Raw genomic sequence first — 12,262 nt, forward strand, 5'->3', positions numbered from 1 at the left:
TTTTCATGATAGGCTTCATGCTGATCATTAAACACAGTCAGGCACTCACAGCTGTGTTTACCAAGCACAAGGAAATAAATTGCAGGATACTCACAGATCACACTGTCTGGCAGTGGCTGATAGACTCTTACTTCTTATGAGAAACACTTCATAGATGTATATGTACCTTACCTAATTTTTGAGAGGAGATGTGCAGATGTGGGTTTAACATCCCCCTGCCCCTCCTTTTCATATGGGTGTATGGTACTGCTCTTGAATGCAAAGTGACATTGATTCATTTCTTCAACCCTTTGTTTTCTTTTGCAGCTTACATCTTGGATAACGTTAACCTTCAAGGATATTTTGTCTATTCTTTTAATGACAAGACTGCCCCCAAGTATGGTCTCTACAGCTACGTTGCAAATCAATACGAACCAAAGCCTTCTCTGAAACATTACAGAGAAATAATTGACAATAATGGTTTTCCTGGTCCTGAAACTCCTGAGTTGCTGTGTCCAGAAGAGGTTGCCTCATGTCCCAAATGCCACTTCTTCCGAACCAGAAAATCATTTTTAGCCTTTATCTCTTTTTTATTTGTTGCTTTTATTGTTACTATATTCTTCATTACTTACTACTCCAAGAGGGTAGAAAGAAGGTATAAATAGAGCTGCTCCTTTGAATATAACCCTCACTGTCCTTTTTCTTGCATCTCCCTGGGAAATCTGAAATAAGAATGCGCAATGCTGTGATTGCTTCAACATTAGGAACGCATTTACATTGCCTGATACTGCAGGATATTGACATTGAGAAACTATTGCTTGCATTTGGCTTCCAGAAATCATTTTCTCTGGTGTAGTACATTTGGCTTATGACCTGTGGTTGGAGTTGTCTCACAACTTTCCCTGGGAACTTTTGTTGAGCAGATGCTTTCCCCTTCTTGGTTTTGCCCCGCTGAACTGGACAGGTGAAAGTAGGTTTTGGAAACACGGTGTGATGGAAGAGCCTAAATGTCAAATTCTCCAAGACTGGTATGAAACAAAAGGGTTTACTTTTCCAAACTAGGGTTTAACACTGATGTTTCTTAACCAGAGCCAGAACCTGACTGGAGCAGGGATCGTGACTGAGAAGAAACATGGAGGAGAATTGCAAAAGCTGTGCCAGGGGAAAGAATAACCCCTTTCCTAAAGCAGATGCAGGAGGAAGAACAGGGGGAAATGAATCTGTGCTGCTGGTAGCTCTTGGTAAATCAGCTAAGTAGTGCTGAGACTACATGTTACTTCAAGATGCCATTGGGGAACTTCAGCTAAAGGAACTGTGTCTCAGGGGGTAAGAAGCAGGGATATATCCAGGGATTGCAGGGGTCATGTCATCTACTGGGAAGAGATGGGAAGGGTTAAAGGGCTTCTCTTTGATTTGCTCAGAAAAAAAAGGCAAAAAGCAGGAACTGGGATGTCTTCGCTGCCTCAGTTGACAGAAGGCTGTGTGCCTGATCCTGTGCCCTCTTGCCCTGTACCCAGGGACATGGCACAGCTGGGACACCCTGTTTCTGCACTTCTCACAGCAAGTTGCACACAGCTGCCACTGCTCCTGCCCAGCTACTTACCTGCTAGAAACTTGGGATGACTTAGCAGGCTGGTGTCTGCATCCTATTTGTGTTGAGTGCAGAGACTTTAAAGGCCAGCATTTTGGTGTAATAATGCAGCACTTCATTGCTGCCAGGGTCTGAGACTGTGGAGCTGTTGGGCCAAGCCTCTTACAGGTTGGCTGGCAGTTCTTCTTTGAGCAACTGGACCTGGCAGCATTTCATCCCAAAGTATTACTGGATGTCTGAGGGCCTCTTGTTTTTCTCTCAACAAGATAAAATAGCAAAATGTTAGCATCATTGTTTATTAGTAGAAGTAGAGAGAGAATGGGAAAAAAACCTATGTAATTTTGCCTGCCTTGTGAATTGCTGCATTTGGAGAGTCCTCAGTATAAAGCACTATGGTCATTTTTCTCTGCTCTCTAACTCTAGGTCTGCATTGCCTTCAGCTGTAATTGTAGTTTTATTGTTATGTGAACAACGTCACTCACTGGAAAGAGCATTTTAAAGGAAATGTGCTCTCTGTTAATCAAGAATTATTTATCTACTAAAGCTGATTATGCTGTATTAAATGTGATGTTTATCTACTAGATTACTAGAAGATGACTAAATAATGTCCTAGGGTTCCTTTCAACCTGAACACTATGATTCTATGATTCTATACTGTAAATTAAAACTTACATATGAGATACGATTTTAATTTGTAATTTGAGATTATATTTTTTATTAAATAATGTATAGAAAAAGAAAATAATTCGTATCTTCTCATAATGATTAATATATTTTTCCTCCACTTTCAGTCTTTAAATGGTCTCTCTCTTTGCAACTGTGTATATTTTGGTATTGAGATTAAGGTACACATTTCAGGGTAAGTGATGAAGTATTAAAAATTTGTATAAAAATTATTTATAGACTGATAGGACTTGCTGGAGAAGAGAACATTTCAAACTGCTGCATATTTATGCGTTGGTGCCTGGTGCACTGTGGATTATGAAGAAATAGCTCTCCCTGAGTGTATGAAATGCGGAATGGCTTTTCCCTGGCATGGCGATGAATCACCGTGCAATGCATTACGCCAGCTGCCAGATGCCTTTGCAGTACGTAACAAAAAGTGGCACTCATTTAGCACAAACTGTACCCGGGTCATACTCAGCCTGTGTGTTCTGTATTTGTGTGTGTGTGTTGTATATTTGCTGTTGGTCGAACATCCAGACCTGATGTTTCTGGGGAGCCAGGTGTGTGTGCCTCCCCTGGGTTTGAGGGGGCTCAGGAGGCCTGGGCAGGGCATTTCCAGAAGAGCACAGGTGTCATGGGCACAGTGCTGATGGGCACTGGCCTGACCTGATGTTTCACGAGCAGTTCCCATCCATCCAGCTGCTGCTGTGTGCTGTGGAATGGCCCAGGCATAGCACAATGTGTGAAACAGCAGTCCTAGCACAGAGGAGACACAGCAGGCTCTTCCCATAGAGGCTGGGTGATATGTAACCACCGACAGGCAGATGGCACCAGCTGGATAGCTAATTTGTGGGTAAATTGGGATTTGTTGCTGTATGGTTGTATCCCCTCACGGAGCCATGACCCATGGAACTAACACAGCCTTTGGTGTAGTTGCCTTCAGAAGAGTTTTTAAATATCACTGCAGAGCACAGCTGGCTTGCGCAGGGCACGGTGGTTGCCAAAGCCTTCTCCTAAGCATCCTGCCTGCTGCCTGGGCTAGTGAATTGCACAAAGATGGGCTATTCAGATGGAGATAAAGGTAGGGTTTTGCCACTGGAATCTGCCTTATTTTATGTAATCAGGGGACAGTGCAAGTCTCCTGTCAATTGTCTTGACAAAAATCACTCTTCACTAACAACAAAGAAACCCTTGAATAGGCAAAGATCCAAGGAGAGCTGCCGTGTGCTTGTGCAAACTGATGTGGCAATCGCCTCCTTTGGTCCTGCTGTGGGGCACTTGCTGCCTTTGATGCCCCCATGAGAGCAGTGATCTGGCACTCCCGACCCCATCTGTGCATCCAGAGCAGAAATGCAGGCAGTAGCAAGGACTTTGAGCAGAGGGGGCTCCCTACTTAGGCTGCAAAGACAGCTCAGTGGCGGATGGTGGTTTATTTTCTGAAGAGCAACAGGCTCGGCATGTTCAATGTGCAGTTTTTTAGGTAGACTACTTTCTTGATTTTAACTGTGTTTATAGAATGAAATGTTGTTGCCAGTTTACTCAATGCTCCAGATTAAACATTGTATCTGTTCAAAATATTTTTGTGACGTGTGCAAAACTTCTGGTTTATTTCTTGAAAAGATTGTGCAGAGTAACTGTGGGAGGGATGTCTTTGCTAATTGACAGGATGAATGTTATATTGTTTTTATAACAATCTCAGAAGTGAAATAAAGATACTGAATGTAACAAATTGTAACATGATCTCATAATTTAATCTGTCCCGTTTCTCTGCCTGCAGCATGAAGTACAGAGTACCTCAGGAGAGGCTATTGTGATAACTCTGCAAGGAGTCTGTGTTGCTGTTTGTATTTCCAGAGACACATAAATAACTCTAACTTTTGTTGGAGATTGCTGGGGCCTGTGGCTAAACAGATGTTTTTCCAACAGACCTAGGAGTTTGGAGAGGTTTTGTTATTTGAGGATTTTTTGTTGGTTTTTTTTTGGTTTTTTGTTTTGTTTTTTTCTTAAGTGAGTGTTGCTATTTAGAAAGCCTGTGGAAGTAACCATACCAATATAAGAGGGCTTTGTTGCAATAGCTTATTCTATAGTAACACTGCGGTAAATCTGACATCTCATCTATTCCAGTAGACTTATTCCCAGGCTTGAGGGATTCTGTCAGCATAGTTCTGCACTAAGCAGTCAGTTTGTGGCATCATTGTTAAACATCCTAAGGAATGTAAATGTCAAGATTAAGGGAAGTGGTAGCAGAAAGGGAAAAACCAATGAATGAGACATACAAGTCTCAGCATGTTTAAACACACAACTTGCCCTTTTCTCCTTGCATTGTATGTGTTGCTTTCTAGTCACTTAGAAAACTTGATTTTGTTCTGCTTGCAGAGACCGCTGAGGTGAAAATGCCCTTACTCAGGGTGAAGAAGTCAATTTTAGGTGCCAAACTTTAGCTTTGGCAAGGAAAGTTCAATCCTGTTCCTTCTTTGCTCAAGCAAAGCCAAGAAAAAGAGGCATGGAAAAGAAAAGGGAAAGCTCTTCCTGTCTTTAATGTGCCACTCATGAATTGCCAAACCACCCTTCCTCAGCCCTCTCAAGGCTATGGCTGGTGCAGGCTTGTTAAGCCCACCCTTCTTCTTAAGCCCACCTTTTTAAGAGATTGGAAAAAAGGAATAATGAGGTGAGAAGAAAGTGTCAGGGCCCAATGTGTCAGAGCCTTTTACTTTGCTTCATGAGTTGAACAGAAACACCACTGTCAAGCAGTTCTGAGAAAAATTAAGATTTTTAAGAAATCAGAAAGTTGAAATAGCAGCAGCCTGCAGCCAGGACACTTGTGGGTGCTGACATTTTGCTGGCTATTATTTTGTGATGCTTTCTGTGTTTCTGAAGGAGTAGCAAAAGCACCAGTGAGGCAGAGAGAAGCCAGGGAAAATACTAATGAAACAGGGCATAAAAGCCACAGACACAAGCAGATGTGCAAGTTCCTCATCCTGGGAGCTGAGTGAGCAGTCCCCTTCTGTGGGGATGGGCCATGGGACTTAGAATATTCTTTGTTAAAAAAAAAATTTAAAAAATTAATATACTCTGAGAACTCCCTACTTCCCATATTTCTCCCTCAGTGATACATCTCCTGCAATGATATACCTCCCACGTGAGGAATTTAACTATCAAAAGCCTTTTTCCTGAGTTTCACAAGAATTACTCACAACATGGTGAAGTGTCATTATCTGATGCCAGCTCTCCTGAGGTCATCCAAATCTGGCCCAAGTCCCAGGAGACTTGTGTCTGAGGGGCAGGAGGGGTGGTCAGTCACCAGAACTGAGCAAAGCACTGCGAATGACAGCAGCGATGTTTCCCAGTGTGGGATTAGTTTCTACTTTAGTTCCTTTCTCTTAGTGGAAATGGTTTCTTCCTAACTAAGAGTAACACACAAAACTTTAGGTGTTTGGGGTTTTTTTTTTGTTTGGTTTTTTTTTTTTTTTTGTTTGGTTTTTCATGGGGAAGGGTTAGTTTTGACACTTTCCCTGTAACCTGGGATGTATGATGGACTTCTCCCTGATGTTTTTATGGCATCAGTCCTTGCAGGGGAGGAGAGGACCTCGGTAGTGACTTCTCAGTCCCACCTGTTTGGCTCTCAGGAGCTTCCAAGCCAGAGCCTCCCTTGGGGCTGTGCCTTATGGGGTGCATGTCCAAGCTGGAGCAGCACCTCCCAAGTGGGACATGTGCTGGGACCTGGAGGGAAAGCAGAGCCAATGGCATGTCCTCGTGAAATCCCGGCTGAAATGGTGGTTTGGCTCTCGGCACTGAGCTGGCTGGTGCATTGCTGCCTTCTGCATTTAGGACTCTGTAAAAGGCCCTCGGCAGTGCTGTAAACCAGCAGGGCTGCACAAACACAACACCTGACCCAAGAAATCTGGTTTTCCTCCCGCCAGAGGAAACCGTGAATTGGCTGAGTGTTCAGTTCAAGAGGTGTAATGGTATAAACTACCTGCGCTGTAAAGTTTTACGAGGTGACAAAGTTTTGTAGTCTGGCAATAGCGCAGTTGAGCTGGAGGCCATCGGGTGCCCTGCCAGGAAAGGGAGAGGAGCAAGTGGTTGAGGAGGGCTTCCCAGCAAGCTGCAGCCTCTCTGGGCAGCCTGGAGGATGCCTTGAGGGTGCAAGGCTGCTGCTCCTCCAGTCTGGGACATGAGTGGCCCAGGCACTTAGTGCTGTGTGAAGAATGGAGCAGTGAGCTCCAGCTCTCTCATCAGCCCCTCTTCCCCCTTTGGACACATATTTGTATACACTTGGGCTATGAAATGGGGAGCTAAATGCTGAGGTATGACATAGGTACATCAACGTGTATAGCTTAGAAGGCAAAGTGCTGTTTACAGGCCTTACAGACTTTTTGTCGATAGTTTTTACTTTGCAGCAACCCTTCTGCCTCCCTCTCTCCACTAGGATTAGATGGACCTTATTTCCAAAAGCTGAGAAAACAAATGCTCAGAAAGGAAACTGCCAGTGTGTCAGCTACCTTTCCCAGCACTTGCTGAGCCTTTAAGTCCACTTCTGATGCAATTTTGTGAATTTTATAGACATTTGTAACTCATTTATCTGCCACATAGCAGCAGGATCCATGAGCGGATATTGCCTTTCCTGGCATCTCACAGCAGGAAGGCGGCGGGGTCCTGCTCTTGGCAGCACGTGGTTGCTCCTGCTTGGTATTCATGGGCACATTCCTCTGGCTGCTGATATATTATTATTGGGTGGGAAGAAAAATAATGCAACCAAGCTCTTATTATTTTCTCCTTTTATCTGTTTGGTCATATTAATGTGGGATCATCGTTACATAAATGCACAGGAGATGCAGTCAAGGACGTTCATTTTTAAAGCCCTCCAATGCTCTTGTACTTCAGTCATTCATCTTCTGTCTTTAATTACAGCAAGTGATCTCAGAGGCACTTAAAAGATTAAATTACTCAATTATTTGAAAAACCCAAATGCAATAACTGTATCTTTTTGCTGATAAATACCATTGCTGGAAAAGGTTGCCCAAGGCAAAACGTATTGGGAGGCCAAGGAGGCCATATTGCAACATTTTGGCTTAACCCAGTGCTACCCTTTTAATTTTTCATCTTTTGCAACCTTTATTTTTATTTGTATTGATAATAACCATAAACTTTTCCATCACTGTCCTGGTGGTTTTGGCAGTAAGATGAATGTCACTGCCCAGCAATTTACAAGTGTCCTGGCATCTCCTTGACTGTGGAGAGGAGGACGTGAGGACAATCATAGCTTAAAAAGGCTGGGCATCAGCATGGCCAAGCAGTAAACCCCACCCAAGGCAATGCTTGTGGATGGGGGATGGTTCAGTGTTTGGGAAGGGTATGTAACTAAATCACATGTGGTAGCTCTGTCCATGTTGAGGTGGGTGGGTTCCTTGCTGGCAAAGGTGAGCATCCATGCTGTGTTCTCCCTAAATAATTTTTTTTTGCCTCTTTTGCAAAGCAGCAGCAGAGATGAGCCCAGTTCTGGGAGCCTAGGTAAGGGGCTTGTGTGATCCCTGCTCCCTGAGCCAGGAGAAAAAGGACATGACTCTTCAGGGAAAGAGAAATCCGGACCAAAGAGTTAAAATCCTGCACTGTCTCTTCATAGGTCCGGTTCTGAGTTCCTGTCCCACGGGGCACCAGGCAACACTGGGCAAAATACCAGAGCAGCCATGAACCCAGAGTGCTCTACACTTAGGCCATGGTGGGCTCCTTTCTCGTGCTGGTTGGCTAGCAGTGAGGCACAGGGATGGGGTTTTGGTGTTGATAAGAACTCCCTGATTTCGACTACCCCTATGGTAAGTCTCTAAACTGAAAGGGTCTGGGGGCAAAAGAAGGACTCACTTTTTGTGGTCAAGCCAGAGCAGCTGTGGTGCTCCGGATCTTACTGCCATGAAGAGCAAGCCTGGCTGGTGTCAGCAGGGAGCAGTGGGGTGGCCACGTGGGCTGGCAGACCCTGGGTGGATCTGGGGGTCAGGCTGCCCTCAGCCAGCATCTGTCCCACGCGTGTGGTGAGGCATTGCTGGCCTGCAGATGCTGCTGCTGAGAGGGTTACTGTCCTCTGCTCCACCACCTGTGGTTCCCACGTTCATTCAATTAAAAAAAAAAAAGTGAGTAATTCGATACACATCCTCTCAAGGAAAAGCACTCATTCCAGCAAGGAGCAGGCCAGTGGTCTGGGGAAGGACAGATGGCCCTGTGGCTAATTTGCTCCCATAAATCGCAAGCTGTTGGATATCCTCTCTGCAGTAAATGCTGGCTCTGTGTTTGTGGCCATGTGTCTGTCTTGGGGTTGCTATGAGCAGGAGATAGAGCAGAATCTGTAGTTTTACTCTGTGTTTCCCTCGTCCCTTTTGCAGAATTGAGCATTTTGATTAAGAAATGAGCTGTAATCCTGTAGGTGGCTGCCAGCAGAGCTCCATGCAACTGCTCTTGCAGCAGAACCAGGTCTTCTCTTGTTGAAGCACCAGCACAGCCAGGAGCCCAACCTGTCCCTTGCAAACTGCTGCTAAGGACTTGCACACTGCAGTTCAAGTCTCTGCTCAAGGCAGAGAGCAGTTCACTGCCCTTAGCCTCACTGTCTTGTGGGACTCAGACCCCTGGGAGAGGATCAAAAGCCCCATTGTGTCATTGCAATGGAACTGAGGAGCACCTGAGGCTTATGGTTATTCTAGTGCTCTGGCCTTCCTGCCTTCCTGAAGAGAAGCAGAAATGATCTCTCCTCACTATGGAGTTTTGTTCCTATTGTGTGACGCAGGACATTCTCTACTCAAGCCCTGGCAGGCTGGCAATGCCTGACTCCTACTGTTGCAGCTGCAGCTGGGACCACTGACCACCTGGCCACGGTCATCCTGCCCTAAAGGCTGTGTCGTCCTGTGCATCTTGGGCTGGGTAAACAGGTGCAGGCTGGAGCCCAGCCTGCAGGCAGGCATGCAGGGACTGAGCAGGGCAGAGGGCATGCTGGGCTCAAGGACTGCGCTCAGGCAGTGGAAAAGAGCAGTGGAAAACAACCACCTGTGGGAGGTCAGTACTGAGGTATCAGGACAGAGATCCTTGTTTCAGAGTCAAAGTGGTGGAAGGAGCTGTGTCCAGGTTACTTTTTCTGCAAGAGATGCTGACCTTCATCAGAGGTGTAGAGGCTCTGGTGTCTGGGACCTGCTGTGGGGTTAGGGAGGGTATCTCGAGTGTTTGAGACCTCCCCAACATCAGCCTATGTAGGACAGGCAAATAGTTCTCTGCAGTGTTGTGACATTTTCCCTGTCGTTTACTCATTAACCCAGACCCACTGCCCTGGCCCACATTTGCCCTTGAGTTCCACACGTCCTTGTGTTTGCTCAGCAGAGTCTTGCACAATGGAGCAGGACAGTCTGCAGTTGCACAGTGCTGGGTGGGTTCTGCTCTGCATCCATTGCTGCTCTGGGGGAACTGTTGGCTTTCTACGTGGTATTGCCGAGTGGCCCAGGATACTGAGGGTCACAATTTAAAACATACATTTTAGGAAAATCCAAACACCTACCTTGTTATGAACCTGGGGCTTGATGCTTTGTGTTCCTGGTCCTGTCACACGGTGATGTGTAACTGCAATTGTAACAATAGTCTGCCTGGTCTAGCACCCATCCAAGGGAAGCCTTTGTGCAGCTGTGGCTGACACACATCTGGCAAGGAGACCATGACATGATCATGCTAAATTCCCATGGGATTGTGAGTGGGTCATGCTGCTTTCTGTCTGGCAAGCTCTGTGTTCACTCCCCAGCATTTTCACGAAACAACTGACCTGGAGCAGCAGTATGTGTTTTCATCCTCTCCTATCTGATTGGCAGGCTCCAGCAGTCTTCTGGATATTTATTCCAATATTTTCACCTCACAGTCACCTCAGTGTGCTCAGCCTGTGCTCTCGTCCAACAACTGCCAGCCACTTTGGAGAACATGCCTCTTAGGCCTGCCAAGATCCTCTGAGGGTGACAGTGGTTCTGCAGTGTAAATGCATCAAGCAGTGGGATTGCCCTGCTGGTGACTCATGCAAAGTGTTGTAGAGAGGATGGGTGCCCAAGAATTCAACTCTACGAAGTCTGTGCACACCAGGAGCTGAAACATCAGTGCTGTTGGGGTTAAGACAACCTCGTTGCCCTGACATTGCTGCAGGTGGGTGGGAGGGAGAAATGGGAATGAGAGCATATAACACACAGTGGTTTTTTGCATGAAAGGATGGACTTCCACAGCTGACCATCTCTGCCATGGCAGTCAATTGGAAAAAAGTGCTTCCTTTCAATCCAAATTTTAATACAGAGCTTTCTCAGAGTGGTGGGACATAAGGGTTTATCCCCTCCTAGATGGTCTCTCATACCTGACTCTGCTCAGCATCCTGTTTTCTGAGACTCTGTATCTTTTAGTAAGTCGAGAGAGTTGGAAGGATACAGGCACATGACCTGGTTACCGCTGCAATAGAGTTAATTTTCTTTTTAATAGCTGGTACAGCGCTGTGTTTTGGATTCAGTACGGCAATAATGTTGGTAACACAGTAATGTTTTGATTGTTGCTAAGTAGTGCTCACCCTGTCAAGGACTTTTCAGTTTCCCATACTCTGACAATGAGGAGCTGCACAAGAAGCTGAGAGGGAACATGACAGCTGACCTGAACTGGCCAAAGAGATATTCCATACCACAGAACATCATGGCCAGTATGCAAACTGGGGGAGTTGGCTGGCCAGGGACAATTGCTGTTCAGGGACAGGCTGGGCATTGGTCAGTGAGTGGTGAGCAACTGTATTGTGCATCATTTGAGTTTCTTGAGTTTCATTTATCTCTTTTTTATCCCCTTGTTGTTGTTAATAAGAGCAATAATAAAAATAATAATTGTTATTTATTGCTATCTCGGGCTCTGCAGCTTCTGTGCCGGAATGCGAGGTGCTGCGACCTTGCAAGAGCGTCTCGTTAGCGAAGCCGCTCGGCAGGACCAGCCACTCTCTCACACACGTGTGCACGCACAAACGCACGGACAGCTTCAGTAAGATGGGTAAATGGCAAAGAGGCAGGAAGGGTCTCTGCTTAGAGTTCCACAGGAGCAGTTTATTGCTTCCACACTGTGAAGGATTCCAGGGAGAACAATGGCTCAGGTTTAAATACGGGAGTGGGGCAAGCACCAGGGACCAATGGAGAAGCTCTGGGGGAGTGGCGAGGGGCAAAGGCCAATGCGGGGAACCTGGAGTGGAGAACTTTCTATGGCATGGGACATATAAGGTAGCAAGGGGGTGGGGTGGCCAGTGGCCAACCAGGGGAGCAGAACTGGGATATATTAACATAGCAGGGCAAAGCATGCTGGGGGAAGTCTTTCTGGTCACCCCAACCTAGGGAGGATTTTCTGGTACCCGGGGCTGTCTCACCAGCGGACTCTCTCTGTCCCTTGTACTGTAGGCTCACCATCCTCCACAGTTATTAACAACAACAAACAGCAGCAACAACAATAATAATAATTTTGCTTTATTTCAATTATTAAACTATTCTTAACTCATTGGTTTTACCTTTTTCTGATTCCCTTCCCTATCCCTCCAGGTGGCAGGATAGAGAGTGGTAGTTAGTTGCCAGCTGGGGTTATACCACAACACCCATCCAAAGGAACATTTAATACATCTGTAGAATGTGTAAGACAAACCACAGAAATCACCATCATGCCACTGCACCTTTTACCCTTTTGCAGTGGCTTGATGGATTTGAGATGGCTGATACCTGGCAATGTGAACCCAGCACTCACCCTCACAGCTCCAGTCACTCCTGTGAACCTAGACCTAAATTATTGACAAGAACATAAATGCAGAAACATGGCTGAATTCAGTGGGAGTCAGAGGCCTAAACTGCTGAGGACCTGAATTTACCTTTGTCAAGCCTGGACTTGATGATCCTCGTGGGTCCCGTCTGTGAATCTGCTAGGGCAGCTTTCCTGGCTTAATGGCTTCTTTGAAAAACATAATCTTTGCCATGAAGCTCATGTATACATAAGGATACTACAAGCTAAGTA

General features: G+C 45.8%; 1 protein-coding gene across 1 annotated transcript in view; it reads left to right on the top strand.

Moving 5' to 3' along the window:
- Positions 1 to 3,961, top strand: part of KL (klotho) — a 52,000-nt gene extending 48,039 nt beyond the window's left edge. The window contains exon 7 of the mRNA XM_032099899.1: positions 307 to 3,961. Coding sequence (XP_031955790.1) covers positions 307 to 644 — 338 coding nt within the window. The 3' untranslated portion in view covers positions 645 to 3,961. The remainder of the gene's footprint in view (positions 1 to 306) is intronic.
- The last annotated feature ends 8,301 nt before the right edge of the window (positions 3,962 to 12,262 follow it).

Source organism: Corvus moneduloides, chromosome 2 (genome assembly GCF_009650955.1).
Source record: "Corvus moneduloides isolate bCorMon1 chromosome 2, bCorMon1.pri, whole genome shotgun sequence".
NCBI classification, from domain to species: Eukaryota; Metazoa; Chordata; class Aves; order Passeriformes; family Corvidae; genus Corvus; species Corvus moneduloides.